The sequence below is a fragment of the Rutidosis leptorrhynchoides genome, chromosome 7 (assembly GCF_046630445.1).
Source record: "Rutidosis leptorrhynchoides isolate AG116_Rl617_1_P2 chromosome 7, CSIRO_AGI_Rlap_v1, whole genome shotgun sequence".
NCBI classification, from domain to species: Eukaryota; Viridiplantae; Streptophyta; class Magnoliopsida; order Asterales; family Asteraceae; genus Rutidosis; species Rutidosis leptorrhynchoides.
In genome coordinates this window covers 72,115,168-72,138,379 of record NC_092339.1, presented here as the reverse complement: position 1 = coordinate 72,138,379, position 23,212 = coordinate 72,115,168, and the positions used below count along the sequence as shown (strand labels likewise).

At 34.1% G+C, this 23,212-nt stretch overlaps 1 protein-coding gene across 1 annotated transcript; it reads left to right on the top strand.

The window, feature by feature from the left end:
* Nucleotides 1-736: 736 nt before the first annotated feature.
* Nucleotides 737-3,979, top strand: LOC139858034 (small ribosomal subunit protein uS13z/uS13y/uS13x). Its single transcript, XM_071846884.1, has 4 exons — nucleotides 737-854; nucleotides 965-1,125; nucleotides 2,903-3,091; nucleotides 3,678-3,979. Exons 1-4 carry the CDS (start codon nucleotides 852-854, stop codon nucleotides 3,781-3,783), a joined length of 459 nt encoding a protein of 152 aa, XP_071702985.1. The 5' UTR covers nucleotides 737-851; the 3' UTR covers nucleotides 3,784-3,979.
* Nucleotides 3,980-23,212: the final 19,233 nt, after the last annotated feature.

The following is a 23,212-nucleotide window of genomic DNA, read 5'->3' as shown; positions in this document are numbered from 1 at the left end:
TTGCCGGAAAGGCGGAAACACCATTGGATGTGTGTGACTAAAAGCCCAACACAATCAGGTTATTCGGTTCGGTTTTTTCGGTTTTGAAACTGTTAAAATCAAAACCTAAAACCAAATCTAAACCGAATTCAAATATCAAAACCGAAACCTAACCGAAAACCGAATCTAAATTAGGTTTGGTTTTGGTTAAAAATAAATTCAACTTTCAAGATCAAGTTTTTACTTTTCCCTACGAGATGAACAAACATTAACATATTAACTTTTTATTATATCATACTAAACTAATATATATTATCGAACGTATATATATATATATATATATATATATATATATATATATATATATATATATATATATATATATATACATTTACATAATACAATCAGCTTATATAAGCTTATAAAATATCATCATAATACAATATATATTATATAAAGAAAATAAACAAAATCAATAACTAAGAGAAAGTTGATTTGAATTATTTACTGTATAAGAATGTGAGAAAGAAATTAGAAAAAATATGAATTACTAATTTAAATAGAATTTTAAATCCGATAAACAAACTTTGACTTGAAAATGTGAATTATTTACTCAAATCATATATCTAACACATGTATACAATAATATTATTAACTTACTATATTTATTTAATAATGGCTAAATTGAATTTTATATTCTTTTTCAGTTAACCAATAAGGGTCCGGATTAAAAAGCCCAATAGCTATGCAAGCCTGAAAACCATAAAAGCCCGATAATAAACAACCCTACCTTAATTAGGGTTTACTTAGTGTCAATCGGAGCATCAGCCGCTTGAAGAAGAACAGCAGCAAACTCACTAAAATTCGAAGTCATGGTAATTAATCTAGTCATACGTTCTGTTCAATATTCATTTTTTTTTTAAATTAGTAAATTAAAAGGACAATAAATAGTTTATATTATTTGAATTGATTGATAAATTTGCAGAGTTTGGTAGCAAATGAAGATTTTCAGCACATTCTTCGTGTGCAAAACACAAATGTTGATGGAAAGCAAAAGATTATGTTTGCAATGACGTCAATTAAAGGTATTGGACGTCGTTTTGCAAATATTGTTTGCAAAAAAGCTGATGTTGATATGAACAAAAGGTATAATTAAATTAAATTTATTTTGTACTATTAATTGCTCATATTGATTTGATATGAATTTAGGGCTGTTGATTTACAATCTAGTTATACTAGTATGAATAGTTACTTGCATATTATAGGTTAGATACTTAGATGATTTTAATTATTTTTTTGTTGCCCAATGAAATACTTAAAAAAAGTTATAGTGCTTTTGCTGTATTGCTATTTTTAATACTTTGTTCAACTATGATGGAGAACTACTACGAGGAAATTGATTGAAATTTAAAATTAAAACCAATTAAATAAATTTAATCCAACTACATTAAGCTTTATTAGTTGATGGTTGTTATTAGGTGATGATGTATAAAGTTATTTTGTTTAAATATTTCGCTTCTGGTTACTGCATTTTTATGACGCTACATCAGTGTATTGGGATAAATGATAAATAGTAGCTTCAACAATTGATTAGCTTCTTATGTGCCATCTGTTATGCTTGGCCACTGTTTATGTTTTTCATTGTTGACTGATGTAGAAATTAGGAACCAAATATTTGTCGACATTAGTTGAACTCTGGTTGCTGCCTGCAGTGGCGGAAGATAAGGTTACCCAAAGGTGGTATCCGCCCCACCTGGATTTAACTGAACAAAAAATTTCATGCTAAAAAAACATTTTTTTACCAAAAAGTAAGGTTTTTATTTTTGTGTTTACCCCTGCTGTCAATGAAAAATTTATTAAATTTTTACACCCGCCCCATCTTTGTTCGGGTTCAAGTTCCGCCACTGGCTGCCTGGTAGATTATGTTTACTCATTTTGACTTACTTTTATGATTATAAAAAATCAGTATGCTTGGCTCTCTATAACTGAAATTGGTCTTAACTAATGTCATGAATCGTTTTTTCTAAGTAATATGAATACAAGAAATGTTAGGATTTGAAAATAGTAGCAGGCATGGAACTCTTTTGTCCGTTATAATCTTTGTTTGGTGTAAATCTATTGGTTAAAGCTACAAATAGGCCATATACTTTCTCTTTTGTCCCATTGTAGACTATATATCCCAAATACTCTCACTGTAGGGTATAAACTTTCAAAAAGTGTGTTCATGTGAACGGCTTAATTTTATTAACCTGGAACAAAAACATGTGACACGTGTCATCTTACTTGGCGTTGAGTTGTCCTTCCAGGTAGGAACAAAAGAGAACTATATAGCTTACATTGGAACAAAAGAGAAACTATATAGCATACATTGGAACAAAAGAGAAAATATATAGCTTGTTTATAGCTTTCACCCTTAATTATATTCATTACATGTCATCTTCAAAAGGGAAAAAAATGCCACATAATTAATTTACTGGTACAACCGGTACGTTTTGTTGACATGAGTACACTTTTTGATAGTTTATAATCTACAATAAGAGTATTTGGGGTATATAGCCTACAATGGGACAAAAGTGAAAATATGTGGCCTATTTGTAGCTTTAACCCTAAATCTGTACATACTTATATGGTTGTTTTGCATGCTCAAACATTAGTCTATATAGATAAATGATCCAGGGTTAATTCACACTGATGATAAGTTTCTTTTGCATATTTTCATGATTGGCTACGATCAATGGTTTCTATTGCTAACTGATGAACGAATCAGAAATTTGTTTGCAAAAATAATACTTGGTCTACAGTATTGGTAGTTTTCATTTTTTCAATTTTTTTTTCTACTTCCCATGTGTAATGTTAATGCTGTTATACTTATCTAATCTCTGTTCAACCCTAACCAAAAATACGTCTCAACGTATATATGCAGGGCCGGAGAACTCTCGAATGCCGAGATCGACAATCTGATGACAATTGTTGCGAACCCAAGGCAATTTAAAATCCCAGATTGGTTTCTTAACAGAAAGAAGGATTACAAGGATGGCAAGTACTCGCAAGTCACATCTAATGCACTCGACATGAAACTCAGAGATGATCTTGAGCGTTTGAAGAAGATCAGGTCTGTATTTTTACTTGTTGACAAGCTTATGTTACCGATGGCTTCTGTTATGGGTTGGTCAGTTTATGTTATCACCCACTTGTGTCACTGACATTCTTTTAACACTCGAACCTTGGTCAAACTCGGGATTATTAAGTCAAACTGTGCCAAAACTCTTGTTTACTCGGAAAAATTGGTCAACATTAGTCCAAGTCAGTTTTGGTCAACCTTGAAGTTACTCTGGATTACCGAGTCAAAACTTGGACAAAACTCGAGATTACTCAGAAAGTTGGTCAAAATTAGTCAAAGTCAATGTTGGTCAATATTTGAGTATTCCCCAAGTACTCCCCAAAAATTGCCAACTGTAAACCTCATACAAAAGATATGAACAAGAAGTGATTTGGGTTAGCCTAATTTACGAAAGGGACTATTTTGTACCCTACCTGTTTTGCCTATAGTTAACTACTTAATGAACCCACTCATTTTGACACCCCTACAAAAATTTGTACTACTAGTATCATTTATGGGAATGACATGTATTGTGTTGTTAGCTATTATGCCTCTATATATATGTGGTTGTTAAATTTTAATACTATTTTTTTAATAGGAATCATCGGGGTCTTCGTCACTACTGGGGTCTGCGAGTACGTGGACAGCACACAAAGACCACTGGCCGTAGGGGTAAAACTGTAGGTGTCTCCAAAAAGCGATAAACATGTTCTTGTTCTCTTTTTGGTTCTTTAAAGATCCTTCTTAGTATTTCCCATTATCGTTTGATTTAGAATTAAAGGAAGTTATTTTTATGTTAAGGTTTGTACTTTTTTAGATGTTAAGTTTTTAAATGTCAAGAGTTGTATACGTTTGAGAGTTGCATATCTCTGGATTATAATATTTGAATATTTGTTTTGATCTCTTGTTTTATACTACTTTTTATTAGTACTTTGTTATTAACGAGGATAAAAAAACCCGCGCTTTGTTGCGGGATGGTTTTGTTCCGTCAACTGTTGGTTAATTGAAAGTTAATGAAAAACAGTTAACGATTGAGTAATCAAACGTTAACAAAATGAAGGAATGAAAATTTAAGGGGAAAAAAGGAAGTGCAAAAAAGTTACTCGTATAAAAAAATAGTTTCGCTACGGGATGGTTTGAATCGCTTAACGGTCAGGTAATTTAACATTCAAAAACGGTCAACGGTTAGTTAATTAAATGTTTAAATTGAATGTATAAAAAAAAGTGCGAGAAGTGTAAAAAATAATGGGTGAAAAAAAAAAAAAATCTAATTAATAAAACTGCTTGAGCTTGCCTTGGTTTGAAGTTTACTTGATATCAAACACTAGCGAATGTATTAGTTGGATTATGAAACAAGATTATGGATGACAAAAGTAACCTGGTGTATCGCCTCCATGATCATTTATTTAATGTAGATATTGGATGGATATTGATGATCCAAATAAATATGTATACTCTATATTGATATATTATTATTATTATTAATCTATATATCTAAAAGAAAAAAGTCAAGTGAATAGTGAACTCTATCAACTCCACAAATTTATACTAAACTTTTTATTTTTTATAATTCAACCACACTCTTCATACTACTTAATTTTATAGTTTTTATAAACATACCATACACTTTTCACATTTTATAATTAAACCATAAGTCTATAAACTTCACAAATTTACACCAAACTTTTTATTTTTTATATTTCAACCACACCTTTCATAACACTTAACTTTATAATTTTTATAAACTTACCACAAACTTTTCACACTTTATAATTAAACCATAAAACTTCTATTTCATTATAAATCGACCACACAATTTTAACTATCTACCAACTATTCTTTATTATTATTATTATTATTATTATTATTATTATTATTATTATTATTATTATTATTATTATTATTATATCAATCACATAATTTCACTTTGTTATTGTTTAAATTTTTTTCTTATTACAAATTAAACACGTAATTCATTTTTTAATAACCTTTCTATTGTTATCTCTCACACACACACACACACACACATAATATATATAAATAGTTTTTCCTATTTTATTAAATAGTTTGTACTAGTGGCGGAAGCAGAATTGTATTTCACAGGGAATGAATTTTTTTTTTTTTTAAACGTAGCAATTTTTTGGCCAAAAAATGAAGGTTTTTGGGCAAAATTTGTAGGTTTTTGGACAAACTTTGGATGTTTTTGGATAACATTTAAACGTTTTTGGGGCAAAATATGTAATTTTTAGGGGGAAAAAAATCACTGGGGTAAAGTCGAAACATTCGAAATTTTTAAACTGACAATTGCAAATCCACTGGGGGGCGGGCCCCCCCTTTGCCGCTACATAATACCGCCCATGGTTTGTACCAATCGTTGATGTATGTCTCACTTTATTGATTGAGCATTTGGGTCTTTTCTCTCGACAAGACGAACACTAAAACAAAAAATGATGAATAATTACTTTCACGCTTATTACAAATCAATCACATAACTATTTTGGGTCCTTTCTCGATAAAACGAAAAATAAAACAAAAAAAATGATAAACAGTTACTTTCTCAATAATTAGCTATGTAATTAATGTTAATTAAGGGTGAAGAACCGACGCAAAGCTAGATCGTCCAACTAGTTATTAATTAAATTTATAAATAGTGATATAGACGTGGAAGACGTGGATTGGTTTTTAACTTGATTAGTTTTGATAGTGAATATGAAATATGGATATGGATGTTAAATAGGTAAAAAGTGATGTGGTGATGATTTAGTTGATTGCATAAGCGTTATAATTTACATTCATCGATTACCATTCAAAATATATATGCACTCTAAAAATATTCAAATATAGATATATGCGTGTAGATTATTTGTTCACACATACATATATTGTAATTAATATTGTGTTTTTAGACACATACAACAACAAAACTCAATACCATATGAGTGATGTATTGGGGGGTGAGATGTAGACAATTTTTCCGCTATCCGAGAATAAAAACAATTTATTTTTTCACCCAGAGTAAAATACTCTCAAAAGCAGAGAAAGTCATCACTCTCTCTATTCGACGTATAAAGAGATTGCTTCCGAGTGGACCTCCGGCCAATAAGTAGGAAATTTTAAAAAAAAATAGTAAAATAAAATTAAGACGCCATGAAAATGGTAGAATCCAATTTCCATAGATTTTAAATCCTGCCTGTAATTCAATTTAGACTCTAAACGGCAGTCAAGACGCCAATAAATCGACGCTTGATGTTGACCTAAACATAGAGCCGATGTTTTTAGACACACAGAATTAGAGATGCACATAAAAACCGGATCCAGATCCGATCCGAAGACCCGATCCGGAACTGGACACAACGAGAACCGGACACATCAAAATCCGGATCCGGATCCGAGATCCGATCCGGTTCCAACCGGATCCAGATTTTCACCCTCACCGAATTTTTTGCGGATATAAACCGGATTTTATCCGATCCGATTTGGATCCGGATTCGGATCCGATCCGGTTTTTCAAAAAAGCCCAAAATTTAGAACTATTACTTGGGCCTCATTTAATTTCAGCCCAATATTGTATATGTATCTTCTAGTGGCACAGCTCCTTATCCTTTATAGCCACATGGTGTCTCTTTTGGTTTCTTCCACAACCGATGTGGGACAAACACAAAGTTCTATTAATTATTTGGGTGATCCAAACCACAAGTGAACTAAGTTAATAATTAATACAGTAGTATCAAAATGGTGATTTGCATGAATGAATGAATAATACTATTGAACATAATAATTTTATGTAATACTCGTACATAATATAGGTGTTTTCGTAGTCCATAAACAAATAAGTAGACTTCGAGTTGAGAAGATAATAAAAAAAATTACATATTTTAAGAAAAACTAGCAATTTTTTATTATTTATAGTGTGTCTAATAATAATGCGGTCATTGATATGTTAAAACTAGCAATTTATATTATTTATACTAGTAATCTAATAATGATGCGGCCATCGAATCCTAGTCCGAAAAAAATCCGGAAAAAATCCGGTCGAGAACCGAAAAAAGACCGATTCCAGAAAAAATCCGAAAAAAATCCGACGCCGAGAACCGGAACCGGATCCGGAACCGGTTCCGGAAAATCCGGACAAAATAAATCCGATTTTCTTTTTGTCCGGATCCGATTTTTTATCCGGTTTGTGCATCTATACACGGAATGTGAAAATTGTGGAATACTTTGCATATGATATAGATATACAAAAATATATTTCAAAAGTAATTTTCGTTTATAAATTATAATAAATCGAAATGAATATATCTAACATGTATAAGTATAAACAAATTCTGTTTCAATTGTATAGTGAGTTCACAATCGGTGTAGATTACAATAACATATTACATTCCGGCAGAAACCCTAAGAGTTACCTTTATAGCCACCGCCCTTCCGGCAGCTCGCCGGAGGTGCGGCCGACATCCTTTTACTTGCTTTCTTTTTCTAAGACCGGTCTACTCCCACGTTCCTAGCGGTCTTCTCCGATCATCCCCGTTAGATGTTTTTCGGCAGCAGGCGACGAGTGCCGTCGTGCACTCTGTTCGCCGTAGGGTATTTGTGGTTTTCGTGGTTAGCTTCGGTTATACGGTGTTGACTTCCTTCGGCGTTTTCTTGTTCCGCCACAGGCGGCGACCTCCGTTTGGAGTTCTGTGGTGGTCTCAGGTATGACTCCTTTTTTGTTTGGTTATCTTTTTGTCTTGCTTGGACTTTGCTGTTGTAGATCTGGTTCTCAGTGGTGGTGCCGGAGACTTTTGCCGGTAGCATCACCTCCATATTTTTCGTTTCCTTATTTCTTTTACAAAATGACATTTTTTTAGTACTTGGTCTCTTCCCACTTCGTTAGTGGTAGCAATCTTTGGATTGTGTTGTTGTTTCCGGCGTGTTTCCGGCATGTTTCGGAGTTCTCCGGCGTCTTTTGACACGTTCTGGTTAGGGACTGATGTTGTGGGTTAGTATCCGGTCTCCTTTTTATTTTCCTTCGTGTCCTGGTTAGTTTCACACGTCCTTTTGGTAGTGGTTGTTTTGGCCGGATTCCTGACCGGCCGGCAAGTTTTTTAGCCGAATTTCTGACCGCTGGTTTTTGTGCCTGTGGTGCTTCCTTCCTTCCTGTGTCACTTTCTTGGTTTCATTTCCACTCGTTCCATCCTTCTCGTCGCGGGTTTAAGTTCGGACTGGGTCTCGCGTTGTTGTCGTCTCAGCGACTTTGTTGTTGAGCGCTAATAAATCGGTTTGTTGGGTTACTCTCTTGGTTGTTTCTCCTTCTTCCGTAGGTTAGGCTTCAACGGGCTAGGGTTCCTAGTTGATCTTAGGGTTATCTTGGTTTGCTGGCTGACGAGGGGTTTTCTTGGTTCTCTGGTTGCGGTATCGGGACGGGTGTTCTTGGGTTTCCGACGAGTGTTTTGTAGTTGGTTTTCGGTGCAGGTTTGGGGGCGGTCTGCTAAGGGATGTGCAGCGTGGTCGGCTTTGCTGGCTTCGACTAGGGTTTGGAGGCTTTTTAGGGTTGGATTTCTTGCAGCTAGTTACGTCAAAGGTTTTGGTTGGATAACTCGGATTGTTGTTTGTATCCGATCTATTTGTTCATAATTGTATAGGCCAGTAGAGTAGGTTTGTTGTACTCAAAGTTGTAATAGGTGGCCGTTTTTCAATTGCGATTCATGGTTGAATGCGTTGTTTGTATTATACACATTCCGCCGTGAATGCTGTAACAATTGTAACACTACTAAATCTCTGGATCTATTTCTTTTTATATATATAATATATGTATTTTTGCCCCAAAAAAAAACCAACTGAAGAATATGTTATGTTGACAACAAATATTACACGTTTTTATGAATGAACTTTTGTTATGTCATGTATATAGTTTATGTTATGGTCGTTTTCATGACGTATTATGAAATACTTTAATGTTTCTTGAACATCTAACGGATATTCGTTAAACTACTTACTCTACTGAACAATGGCGGATCTGTGATTGGTGGTCACTGGTGTTACTAGGAGTGTTCATTAAATGGTTCACTAGTGATTACTCATAAAATGTTTTATTTGGTTTAATGGATAACCGATCCAATAAACCGATTTTTATATTAATTGGATTGGTTTGGGTTTTACAAATTTGGTTTGGTTTTTGGCTATTAATTTTTTTTTATGAAAAAACCAAATAACCCAAACCGACTAAACCAACTAACCCGCAAACCGACCGAACGTACACCCTTAGGTGTTACCAGTTAAAACTCTACAAAATTTTCTACTAGATGCCTTATTTTAATGGTGTCACACAAAAATATTTACATTATCCACTGATATTACTAGTTAAAAATCCAAAAAATTTTCAATACATCGTATATTTCAATGGTGTCTTGTGCAACCACGGATCATATGCTAGATCCGCCCCTGCCACCGAATATGGATAGATGAATGAAATGAAATTAAATGATAATAATGAATATGGATGAACAAAAATTAAATGGATTTTTTTTAAAGCTATATATCCAAACCACTAAACTCAAAAGGGATACAAAACAAATAGAAGGCTGCAAGAAGCAACCTAAAACAAAAACGCCCAGAAAAAAAGAGCTACATCACCTATAGTTAATTCATATTTGATCCATTATCATATCAATGAGATTAAATAAACCACCAAATTACACCAATTTTGGTTATGCACCAGTTTTGAGTGATGTTAAAGTTAATCTTTTTGTTGATTGGTATTGTTTTTTCCAAAAGGTTTTCTCAGCTTCATATTTTAATCATATGTGTAATGATTTAATATTCACAACAGCAATACGTTATAAGTAATACTTTGTTCTTTTTGTTGCCTGGAATTCAATAATCATTACTCATAGTGTACCCAATATCTCGAGCTAATTCCGTAAGGCATAAAACAATTGCCCGAAGGCAATAGATAACGAAGACACCTAGGTACCAGTACCGAAGGACTGCCACCATGTCACATGACTGCATGGAACGAAGAGATATGGAAAATATTCTCTACAAACAGTATTCGGCGCCACCAAGGCAAATGAGGAAGGCATCTATATGACTTTCCTTGAGCACTGTAGCGCAGTCACCCTATTTAAGGAAAGTTTACCAACATCTCCATAGTCACCTTGGAGATTGGTCAAGACTTCAAAACCAGGGACTAGCTCTCTAACAACATTATAAAAGGAGATGCTTATTCCAGCATAATGGCATCTCATCAATCACTCATACATCAAACTCATTGAATTCGATCCAATGATAAAAATACCTTAAAGGCGTAAAGTGAGATCATAATCCCACTACCTTCGGGGAACCGCTACCAAATAACCAAACACCTCCCTCTCCCTTAATCATAGTTAATCACACTCTAATCCACAATTAATTCGTGAGTCAACCTAATCCTAATCAACATTAGGATTACGCCAAAAAAGTGTACAAACAATTGGCGCCATCCGTGGGACACAACGTCTTCTACAAAATCTAAACCTTGTTTAAACAATAAACCCACATGGTTGACATAGAATCTCCCCCGGGGTTCTCTTTACCTCAATCTAATGTGCAAGCTGAAGGGAGTGCTAGAACTCCCACTACTCCAGTAATGCCCATAACCACAAACCAAGATAACTCAGATCTACCACCCTTGTTGGATAAAACATTTATCCTCAAGAATTACGACAGTATCAAAGAAGTTATCAAAAAACTACGCGCTGAGGGCCACCTCAAGAGCAAATGAGTCCTCACATATGATAGTGAGGAATATGATGAAGAGATTGAAATGGAATCTCCACCTAGGCGAAACCCTTTGCCTAAAGATCCAGTAGTTCCGGTGCTAAATGTACCAAACGGTGGAGTTACACCAAACACTAATGGTGTCCCTAACCACAATGCCTCTAGCGCGCTGAACGCCAATGTTGTCCCCAACCACAGTGCCTCTGGCGCACTAAACACCAATGGTGTCCCTAACAACAATGCCTTCCTCAATAATGCTTCGATCAACACAGGAGGGTCCGTAATCCCGCCTTTCGTCCTTGGGGGACCTTTCCCTTGGATGGCTCCTAACACACCTTATTACAACGCTTCCATGAGCCAACCAAATACGCATTTTTCTCAAGGATCCCAGCTGCCAACTTGGAACGGCGGATACTGGGTGTGTCCACCCCAACCACAAGGGTATGGAACACAAAATGGTGTTAACGGCACCAACGGTGCCCCTTTAGCAAACAACACTGCTGATGCAGACAACTTTTGGAAGAACCAGAAGACGCCTTTCACTGCAGGCATCCAAAACCACCCGTTACCTACGGGGATGAAGATACCTTCGCACCTGGGCTACTACGAAGGGAAGGAAGATCCGGACGATTATATCAATGTATTAGAAGGAACCACCAGGATGGCCAAATGGGACATGGCCGTGGCCTGCCATACCTTCTCATACATGCTCAAAAGTGACGCAAGAATATAGTTTGACTTTTTAGCCAAAAACTGGATATCAAGCTTCGACGAACTAAAGCGACATTTCAAGTCCAAGTTCAGTCAGCAAAAGCATCACAAGAAAAATCATGTTGGCGCACACAATATTTGACAGAAGGAACACGAAGCAACTCGAGCTTTCCTTAGTTGGTACACCGATGAAACCCAGCAAATAGCCGGCCTATCGGAGACATAGATAATCTCGGGCCTCCTGTATGGCTGCAGGGCCCGTTCCCTAGTAGAACATCTTACTCGGGACCTCCCAATTAGCTATGAGAAACTTCTCGACAGAGCCTATGTTTGGCTAGATGCGAAGGAAACTGCCGGAACCTTCACGTACGAAGACCAATCCAATTTAAAGCGAAAGGAAAATCCAGTAACCGGGAAGAAAGGCATGTGAAAAGAGAGGATAAAGGATGCTATGCCCTTTACAAAAGGGAAAATAACGCCGGAATCCTAGGAACACTCATTAAAACTCCGAAGGAAATCCTTTCCACAGAAAAGGCAACACAAGCCTTCAAAGCACCACCAAAGTTGGCTAATAAAGGAAAATCCAGAGACACAAGCAAGTTCTGCGACTTCCATAATGACTATGGTCATGAGACAGACGAATGCATTCAGCTGAAGCTTGCCATCGAAGACGCAGTAAGATCAGGGAAACTTTCGCACTTGGTGAAGGGAATTCGAAAGACAACGAAGTCTTCCGAGCCTGTTACCGAAGACAAAAAGCCTAACACGGGCAAAGCAATCCTAGCCATAGAGAGTTTCTTCGCAGTTGAATCCCGAAGGCATTTCAAAAGAAGCAGATCACACCAAGTCATCGACTGGGAGGAAATCTCCTTCCCTGCGCTAGATACTATCACGCCTTCTGATCAACCGGTCACTATCAGCATCATGATATTCGATAGAGATGTACACAAAATCTATCTCGACAGTGGTAGCTCGTGTGATGTTATGTACGAACACTGCTTTCAGCAGCTCAGCCCAGCAATTAAGGCACGATTGATGCCACCACGAGTACCCCTAGTTGGCTTCTCAGGAGAAAGGTGCTGGCCAATAGACGAAATAGACCTTGATTTTACCATTGGAGAGCCACCTATGACAAGGACGGAGACATTAGACTTCGTTGTTGTTCGAGCAAATTCGCAACACAACATTCTGCTAGGGAGAATGGCAATGATGAAAATGGGAATCGTAGTATCCACTGTGCACCAGCTAGTCAAGTTTCATACAAGCCAAGGGATAGCTAGCTTCCCGTCAACCTATGACCAAGGCAAGGTGATCATCGTGTGACGACCCGAAAATTTTCGACCAAATTTAAACTTAATCTTTATATGGTTTCGACATGATAAGCAAAGTCTACTAAATTGAATTTCAAAATTTTTGAACTATTTTATGAAATCATTTGACCTTCGACCAGTTCCGACGATTCACGAACAATTAATTGTAACTTGATAGGTGTATATATATATATATATATATATATATATATATATATATATATATATATATATATATATATATATATATATAAAATAATAATTGGAAACATAATTTAAATATTGTATGTTGTTGTTACTAAAATTTATTTATGTAAATTAAAATAAAAATAGGATATTATAATAATTATTATTTAAAATATATCTCTATATATAAATAAAGTATATTAAAAATAAATATTAAATGATTGTAATACTCGTTTGATGTTTCAATTGATATTAAGCAAGTTAAATTCAAACTTATGTAATTTTAAAATAAACGGTGATACGAAAATGAGTTCTATAAATTTTAGGCTTATTAAAAATGTATTTAGAAACTATTTGTTAAGTTTTAACACTTTTTATATTTCACCCATAAATGAGAGAGACAGTTGATGTAATTTTTATTTAATAAATTAATGATCGAATTTTATACCATAATGACCAAAATAAATAAATATAGTTAATTTAAAAATATGAGATTTTTCTGAACACTTTTATCCGCCACTGATTTACAACGGAGTACGATTTAGCAGTCCGTGAAAACTGTCGGTAGAAGAATACAAGGAGGAGGCTGCTTTGCTGTTTAATGTTTTCAATTCACCTAGTGGGTGATTAATATACTATATTTATTACATTTAATATTAATATTATAATTAATACTTTACATAATATATAACGAGAGATTGAGATGGGAAGAGCACTACAACACCCACCTCCCTTCACCTCATTTCTCTTCATTTTTTTACAGTTACCTTCCATCGAGACCATCCACTTTAACTCACAACCAAACGCCACCCTACAGACCTCCATGAAATCACCACCATCAACCTCCTAACACCACCTCTATTCACTTGGATTCTGTTTCGAATTAGCAACCAACATAACCCACCATCGTGAGCCATCTACACCATTTTCTCTATCTCTATATATATCATTTTCTGTTTTCTATTTAGAACCCAAGCACCATCGAAACTTATGCTTTTTAATTCTCTGTTACTCCAACTACGAACCATTTAATGCTACTGCCGCTGCTGTTGAGTTTTTGTCACCGAAAAAGCACCACCTACACCACCTTGATAAACCAATGACCACCATATTGTAAACCACCACTCCCACCATTCAAGACCGCTGTTTAATTCGCTGTTTCTATTAACAAACGAGCCAAACAACCCATCAAACAAGACTGTTTTTGCTCTTTTCTATTCAACTGCAAAAACAACTTCTGTTTTCTTCGATCATCATCACTTCACTGCTACGCTGCAATTTATTTCATTATTTTTATCGTGACCGGCTACTGCTGCAGTATCTTTTCTGTTTCCTTTTATTTTTCATTCGAACCATCACAGGAGTTTTCTTCTGTTTCTATTACAACAACGTTAATGATATTGTTACGACCCTGTAAAAATAGATGTCGTTAACGATGATAAATGATGATGAATAAAAGGATGAAGACGATGAATAGTCGTCGTAATAATGACGATGAATATGTTACTTGAAATAATTAATGATGATAATGATTGAATGATGATGATGATAGTTACGAGTACAAGATGATGATAGATTGATGATGATATTAATAACGATGACGGTTATGGTAGTGATGATGATAAAAACGATGGTGAACAATGGAGAACCAAAACCCTATTTTGCTACTGCTACTATGCTAATCGATTCCTACAGCTGCAAATGTTGTCGCTACTGTTGTTATTTTTTTTATTTCTGTTTTACAGTCCAGCACCACGAAACCCACACCATCAAAACTGCTATTCGATTTTAATTATTGGATTACTGTTAATCGGGCTTGATAATTGGTTATATGGGCTTCAATATATAGACGGGCTTACATTTTATTCGACCAAGAATCGATTTATGCATTGCTAGTGGACTGAAAAGGAACGAATAAATGATGAAGAATAAGAAGAAAATGGAAACGGGAAGATACGGGTTAAATAGAATGTACTTACGATTTATAAAAGAAAAGTGTCAGGCAGTCCATTGGTTAAGGGTGTTGGGGTTAAGCAAAGGGTCTTGGGTTCGAACCCAGGCTGGTGCAAATTCTTTTTAAGAAGCTTATTTAATCCCTTGAGGTAGCTACCTATTATTATTATTATTATTATTATTATTATTATTATTATTATTATTATTATTATTATTATTATTATTATTATTACTAATTACTATTATTATTATCATTAATATTATTATTATTGTTATTAAAAGAATCATTATTATTAAAATTATCATTAGTATTAAAAGTACCATTTATTATTATTAAAATTATCATTAATATTAAAAGTATCTTTTTTATTATTAAAATTATCATTTTATTAAAATTAATATTATTATTCAAAATTATTATTATTATTAATATTATCATTATTATTATTAATATTATTATTAGGGTTGTTATAAATATTATGATTTTTATAACTATTATCATTTATATAATTATTATTATCACTATAATCATTATTAAAGTTATTAATATTAATACTATTATCATTATTTTTATGATTATTATTACTATTATTCAAATACTTTAATTTAATATATTAAAAATTAAGGATTTACCTTTTTAAATTAATATTAAGTAATTATTTTGAATATTGAAAATAAATATATTTAAGTTATTTATTAATCTAAAACATAAATTCTTAATTTAACAAGGATATTACTAATATTAATATATAAATTTAGTTGATTACCATTCTCTATGAATATATCTTGACATATATAATTGATATAGGTTCATGAATCCGAGGCCAACCCTGCATGGTTCAGTATCGTCGTATGAATATTTTTACTACAAAATATTGTATTGTGAGTTTCATTTGCTCCCTTTTTAAATGCTTTTGCAATATATATTTTTGGGACTGAGAATACATGCGCTGCTTTTATAAATGTTTGATGAAATAGACACAAGTACTTGAAACTACATTCTATGGTTGGATTACTATACCGAATATTGCCCCTTTAACTTGGTAACCTAAGAATTAGGGAAATGACCCCTAATTGACGCGAATCCTAAAGGTAGATCTACGGACACTGACCAGCGGTGGATATTTTATATGGTGATTGCGATTTCCAGTATATGGCATACTTGCGAGTATGCGGGGGATATTTTATATGCACTAAAGCTAATGTCGGTTACCAGGTGTTCATCATACGAATGGATTTTATACACTTGCGAGTGTAATGATATTTATGAAAAATGAGAATCTTGTGGTCTATTAAAATTATGGAAATGATTGATTATGATAAACCTATGAACTCACCAACCTTTTGGTTGACACTTTAAAGCATGTTTATTCTCAGGATGAAAGAAATCTTCCGCTGTGCATTTGCTCATTTTAAGAATATTACATGGAGTCGTTCATGGCATATTTAGGACAGTACTTCGCAATGGGACCAAATGTTGATGACCTCGTCCAGATGGATTAGGACGTGCTATCACAGTTGGTATCAGAGCGGTGGTCGTAGCGAACCAGGTCTTGCATTAGTGTGTCTAACTCGTAGTTGTTAGGATGCATTAATGAGTCTGGACTTCGGCCTAGTAGTTGTTAAGATACATTAATAAGTCTGGACTTGAACTTGGTCTGCATGTCAAAAGTGTTGCTTATCATTTCTAGTCAGAACTTATCTGTTTATCATCCTTAGAAAATTATCTGCTTATCATTCTTAGTCTAGACACATCATACTGCAATGATTGCATGAATAGTGTATAGACAAAATTCATATCTTAGCGTATCTGCTAATTCATATCTTAGCGTATCTATTATTGTTACCTTTGTCTGACAGATTCCGTAGATTCCTCCGTAACTTATGGAATTTTAGTATTATATATGCATATGTAAATTATGTATTGCAGGGTACTAATCTACATCCTATAATCTATTTCTTATCGAAAATCCTTCATCTGATCGTACGAGATGAATCCCTCAACTAGTTCGAGTCCCTCAGATTCCGATAGCTATTCCGATAGTTATTCCGACAGCTATTCCGACATGGATATTCACCTAAGCTCCGAAAGCAGTGTAAATGAAATGGATCAACCAAAATAGTCATCTTCAATTCTGGATGAATTAGGGATGGGTTTGTAGACGACTTAACCGATGGAGACGCGAAGAAGGCGATCCTTTCCATCCACCACAATCCCCTCTTGGCGAAGAACCTGAAGCATTTACCGGCGAACCCATTCGAAACATCATTTCCACACTCATTTCCAGAGAATCTCGCCACGATTATATTCTATCTAAAATTCTAAACCTTATTCATCCGCTCGTTCCGACCGACAATCATCCTGGAGGAATGGAAGAAGTCAACGAGATTCGCGCTCGAGTAATAAATTTGTAGAATATGGTGCAAAACTTACCACTTTCAGCAACATCATCGGCACCAGAATACCATCCATAAACAGCACCCGTACCATCAACAATCCGTGCCTCAACATCTCATTTTGTACCTCGAATTTAATCATCGTTCTATGAATCGTTCTACATCATTTATCTTCGTTCTGCATGATGATTATGTAATTTCTAATGTTTTAGAGATTATATATTCTAGTTCTAAAGGTAAAACAAATGAGATTAATATCATAATTGACTCATTAAATCCATGATTACATCTGAAGAAAATATATATGTAAGTATATTTTCATAAAGATTGTAATTAAAAATTGTTTCGTACAAACTGTTAATGGTGAAAATATTTTAACGGGTAGGTAATACCCGAGAAATATTTAGGTTTCACATTAATAAGTTACACTGTACATTCTTTCAATCTGATTCAACAGTCATTTACTATCCTACTTACATCCACAGATATACGAATCCCTTCATCACAGAATAACCATTTTCATTCAATTTCGTATTTGGATTTTGACCTATCAGAATTCAACAAGTGGCATAATGAAGAAAACATTGGAAAAAAATAAAATTTGTTAGAAATAAACAAATTAACTATGAGAAATTTTGTTAAGAATCCACGCTAACGGTAACACCCCGTCAAAAATCCCTTTAACGGAATGTTAACTCTGGTCCCAGTGCTTGGCTTGACTTCTACGTAACAGCAATATTCTACAGCGGAAGTAATTAATACCTGAGAATAAAACACGCAAAACGGATCAACAATAATGTTGAGTGAATCTACAGGTTTTAGGTAAACAATACAGTATGTTTAAGAAATACATTTCGAAAACGTTTATTAGTGGAAGACCTCCAAGGTTCAATGTTAAAAGTTTGTAGACAACTTCGTGTCCCATTTCAAAAGTTTGTTGACACTACCATGTCAAGTTTCAATCATTTGTAGACAATACCATGTCAAGTTTCAAATATTCGTAGACAATACCATGTCAAGTTTTATCTCATTTGTTCGTAAACCACAGTTTTAAATAACGTTGTATAGTATCTGAAAAACAGTTATCAGAAAATAGTTTAAGTTCCTTGACCACGAGATTTTACAAGTACAACTCCAAGTTGCGAAACGTTTGCATAATCTATGAGCACCTGAATACTAGCAATGACCCGAGTATAGAATCCACTATACCCGCCTTTACCTCATAAAAATGTTATACACTTGTACGAATGTATTATGTTCAAAGTAAATGCACCACAGTTTTTATAGCGGGTGAGGTTGTCAACCTAACGGATCCGTCCATCTAAATTGTGCCTACACCGATGGTATTTAAAGTATTCAAGCTAGAGGCTTTGTGTACAAACTCAATATGCAGATATAGTACTCGTGTCAATACAAAAAGCATTTGATAATATAAGTATAACAGCGTGTATTCTCATCCCTGAAAACATGTAAAAAGCGGGACTGTAGACTCACCTTTGAATAAAGCTCGGATTGAAAAGTGGACAATTTACTTGTACGGTTTATAGCCGAGTAATGCAATCTAAGTATATGTATTTAGATTGGTCAGTAAATATTTCTTAAACAAGTGTGGTTTCATAGTATAAGTTGTCTTATTGCTCGAATCGACGCGTTTCAAAGTAGAAGTCAACATACAGTCAACTAATTCATGCAAGTCAAATAAAGTCAACCGAAGTCAAATCGAAAGTCAAACTTGGTCAAAGTAGTCAACTAAAGTCAATATCAGTAGGTTCATGTCAAATGTTGGTCAACATATCAAACCTAAGTCAAACAACACGTTTTAGATCATAATTGGTCAATTTCACAATTTCAGTTTATCGTTGTGCACAAAGTTCATGTACATGTAGCAAACTTAGCATATTATCTCATAGTACAAAATTCAAGTAAACATGGAAAACTCCAGATCATAAGTATACTCAAAATTGATTCCAAAAAGTCCAGCCAGGGTCTCATACGATAATTAAAAGTCAAGAATCAGAAGGGGTACATTTGGGGTTCACCAAGTCAGTTTCTGACCGCGCACTGATTTGGTTTTAGCTATAACCGGAGTTAGGAACATGAAATCAATACAATACCAGTAGCCATAGTTCACAAACAGGTTAAAATAACACATATCAAAAATCGAACAATTTTGGTTTAGCCAATTTGTACAGTCTATTCATGCAAATTGAACATTCAGTTTTTCAGCTCAAATCAGAATTTACATAAAGTATGGCCCTATTGTGCCCAATGCATAAGGTTTCAGAGATTGACATAAACTAACAATAAGTCACATATCATGTTAAAATTCATATTCCAGAAGCTTACATGCTCATTCAATAAACACAATCCACAGAGTATAAAACAAAGAGCAATTTACAGATTCGATTCTAGTTTTGCTAGTCACATTCGCACGCGATTAGCCGAAGATCTAGATACAATTAGCCTATGATATCTACATGAAAGATGAATTAATTTTTGTGTAGATTTCAAATATGCAAAGCTTTAATCACAGAAGCTAATACATTTTATCATACAAGGTCGTTTTCATGCAAGTGCTGTATAAAACTACTTTTACACTAATTCAAGCATATCTCGGGTTTTACATAAGCAAACGACACGATATCCTAGTGTAAACTGAGTGTTTTTAAATTACCTATCCAATGGTATAAATTTCACAATCCAATTTGTGGTCTATCAAACCCAGATTTCTGATCAATCACAAAAACACAACGTTAATTTCAATTGGCCATAACTTGATCATCCGGAAATGAAATCAAGCGAATCCAAAGCCTAAAATCAATAGTTTTTCGCAAGGAATCTAATTATAATATAATATCATACAATTGAAAAATTAAAATTACTGTACACATCAAATACAAATTCGGTGTTCGCATAAAACAATCAAGACGAGCAATTTATCGCATCTAGTATTCATCAAACATCAAGACTTGAGCAATAGACAACCTAATCCATGAAACCTTAATAACAATCTGATTTTAGAGATTAGAGTTTATGTGTTTATACCTTTGATCACAAAATCGTTTATACAAACGCGTAGAGAACGATGCAAGCAACAATATTGATCAAAGAAGCAAAAACAAGAGATCAAAACTTGATGGAGAATTGTAGGGATGAAGGTATGGGATTATTTGGTGTGTATGGGACTGCAATCATGGAGCAAGAATGATAGGAAAAAGAATGAGACATGTTCTCTTGTTACTTAGAAATTAAGAGAATATAGTTAGTGTCCTAAACAACCAAAAGTCAACAAACATGGGCCTAAACTAATAGTCAACATGCATTGGCTACTCATGGGACCAAGGATGATGAGGTATGAGGTCATGGCCATGTGGCCTCGGGCTCGGGTCTCGGGCTCGTTTTGTGTAAAAGCTCGTTCGCGCGTGGTTCGTTTCGAGTGCCATTAACCGTACCGAATCTCCGGAACGTTAACTAGTCGTTGAAACAAAATCACCGTGTTTAATTCATTAAGTAAATAATAAATTAAATTTCTTTCATAAGTTCAATAATTATTAAGAATAATTATTCTATCGTTTTTCTGAGTTCCGTTAACTGAAAAGTTTTCTAGGCGATTAACTTTAATCGTATCGTTTCTAGTTTAATTCGTCAACCGAATTAAGTTCACTAATTAATATAACATATTAATTCAAGTAATCCACTAAGGATCAAGTACGCATTTAATTACTTTAAATACGAAAAAGTTTCACGTAGCCACTGTTAACTATTCTGGAAAAAAAAAATTGGCGTATGAAAATAGTATGATTTAACTAACGATCGTCAAGTATTTAACAGAAGTTTTAACGAAAAAACTCGGTTGTTACATTACCCACCTGTTATTGAAAATTTCATCCCGAAATTTAGATGATGGCAGTTATTGATGAAAATAAAATATTTTCGTATCATTAGAAATCCACGTTTCAACGTGAGCTTGAATTCTATAACTAAGTTTGCAAATAAAGTTTATACTTGGCTTGAATAGTTTGTCTTTCCAGACGTAAGCCTTCATACATTCTTTTAACAAAAGAATTTGGTCATATACGAGTGTTTCGTCAAATAATATGATAAGATTAAATAATCTTTCGAGATCTCTATACAGATGGACTTCTAAGGTCCGTTCGGTTTCGTAATGAATACGAGTTAAGTGTATAGAATTTCTTATCATCAAGAATATGAATGAAATGATTCGGTTACATGTAAAAATACGACTGAATATGTCACTAACGGATGTATTGAAGTAATAGTTGTCCGCCTTGACTTTTCGATGTAATCACTATTGAATCTCCTAAATTTAAGGGATTTGAATATAATCGTTTGAAATCTATGAGATTTGGATCCGGTAATTAAGGAAATTAGAATCCTTTTCTTTTTGATTTAATACGATTATCTTAATCGGCTGACGCGTTGCTATGGTAAAAAGTTTTGATATAAATTAATCATCTATGCGTCCTTATTTTCTCAACCTCAATCTTCTTACTTTCAAAATTCTATTTTCGAAAATTTTGTGAAGATGCTTCATCCGCTCTTGATTTTCGTTACTATTTTGACTGTGTATACAGTCATTCTTCTTTTTAGTCTACCACCAGAAGAATCTCTGTTCTTCTATAATGCTCTAGGGGTGACAGTATTTTTAATTCTACCACTCCTCTGTTTTTCAATACTTATTGATATAAATGGTTTATGAACTTCCATGTTTGTTGTCTTTTATATTCTGACCTATTTTTCGAAGACTCATGCTTTTTATCCAAGAAGATCTTCAACTTGTTCTTCTATACATGGTCAAATAATACGGATCAATGGCTGGTGATAATGCAGAAACATTCGCTGTTCATCGTCATAGTATCCGTTTTCACCTTGTTTTCTCTTCTCGACTTTAAATCAAGCAAGTAATGGTCCAGAATTTGTAGGTATGGAGTTTCGAATGATCATAATATACAAAGTAGAAAGGAAAGGTAATAGCACAATTTGATTTGTCAAATTACCAGAATATCCGAAAAAGACCGAATCATCAAGAAATATATTTCCTTGATATGTTTAGAAGTTAAATAGAATGAAAGAGTTATGTAACATGGTTCATGATGATTGTAAGGTCTGTGAATCATCATCTTCCATTAGAAATTCAGCATGACTTCGGAGCAAGATATTCTCTAAAGATGTCATCGGATCCAGAATTACCTGGATTCTTTGAATATAGGGTTTGGTCCTTGTATTTGTCCTTGGTCTCCTTCATGGTTAGCTCAATCCGTTTTTCAGTTCCAAATCTGAGCCTTTTTCAATACGTTATTCTTTATCATCAAACTTTTGGCCATTAAGACCATCTATAGCTTTTGCTGCTTCGTCAGCATTCTCAAGGTTAACGAATCTGAATCGTTGGTTATCAATCCGAGATGGTTTCAAGAGATTTTATTTTTAGATGATTAAACGCTGATTGTAATCGTTAACGGATCTAATGGTTGACGAATAGGCGTTGTTGATTTCAAAAGTAATGAATGATAATTTCGATGGTTTAATGTGATAATTCATCATAGAATACAAATGAATATAATTCATGAATGTAGTGATCTTTAGGAAGATAACACTTGCTAAAGCTTTACTTAGATTCCGATAGGTCAAAATCAGAATATGTAGTAGTTGTTCTTTAGTGAACGGATACACATATCTTGTGAGTGTAATTAGTATAGTTACTGATTATTGAATCAGAATTTGAAGAATGTATAATGTAACATATTAATGTGAGATATAAATATTTCTCGGGTTTTACCTACCCGTTAAATATTTTTACAATTTACAGTTTGTACAA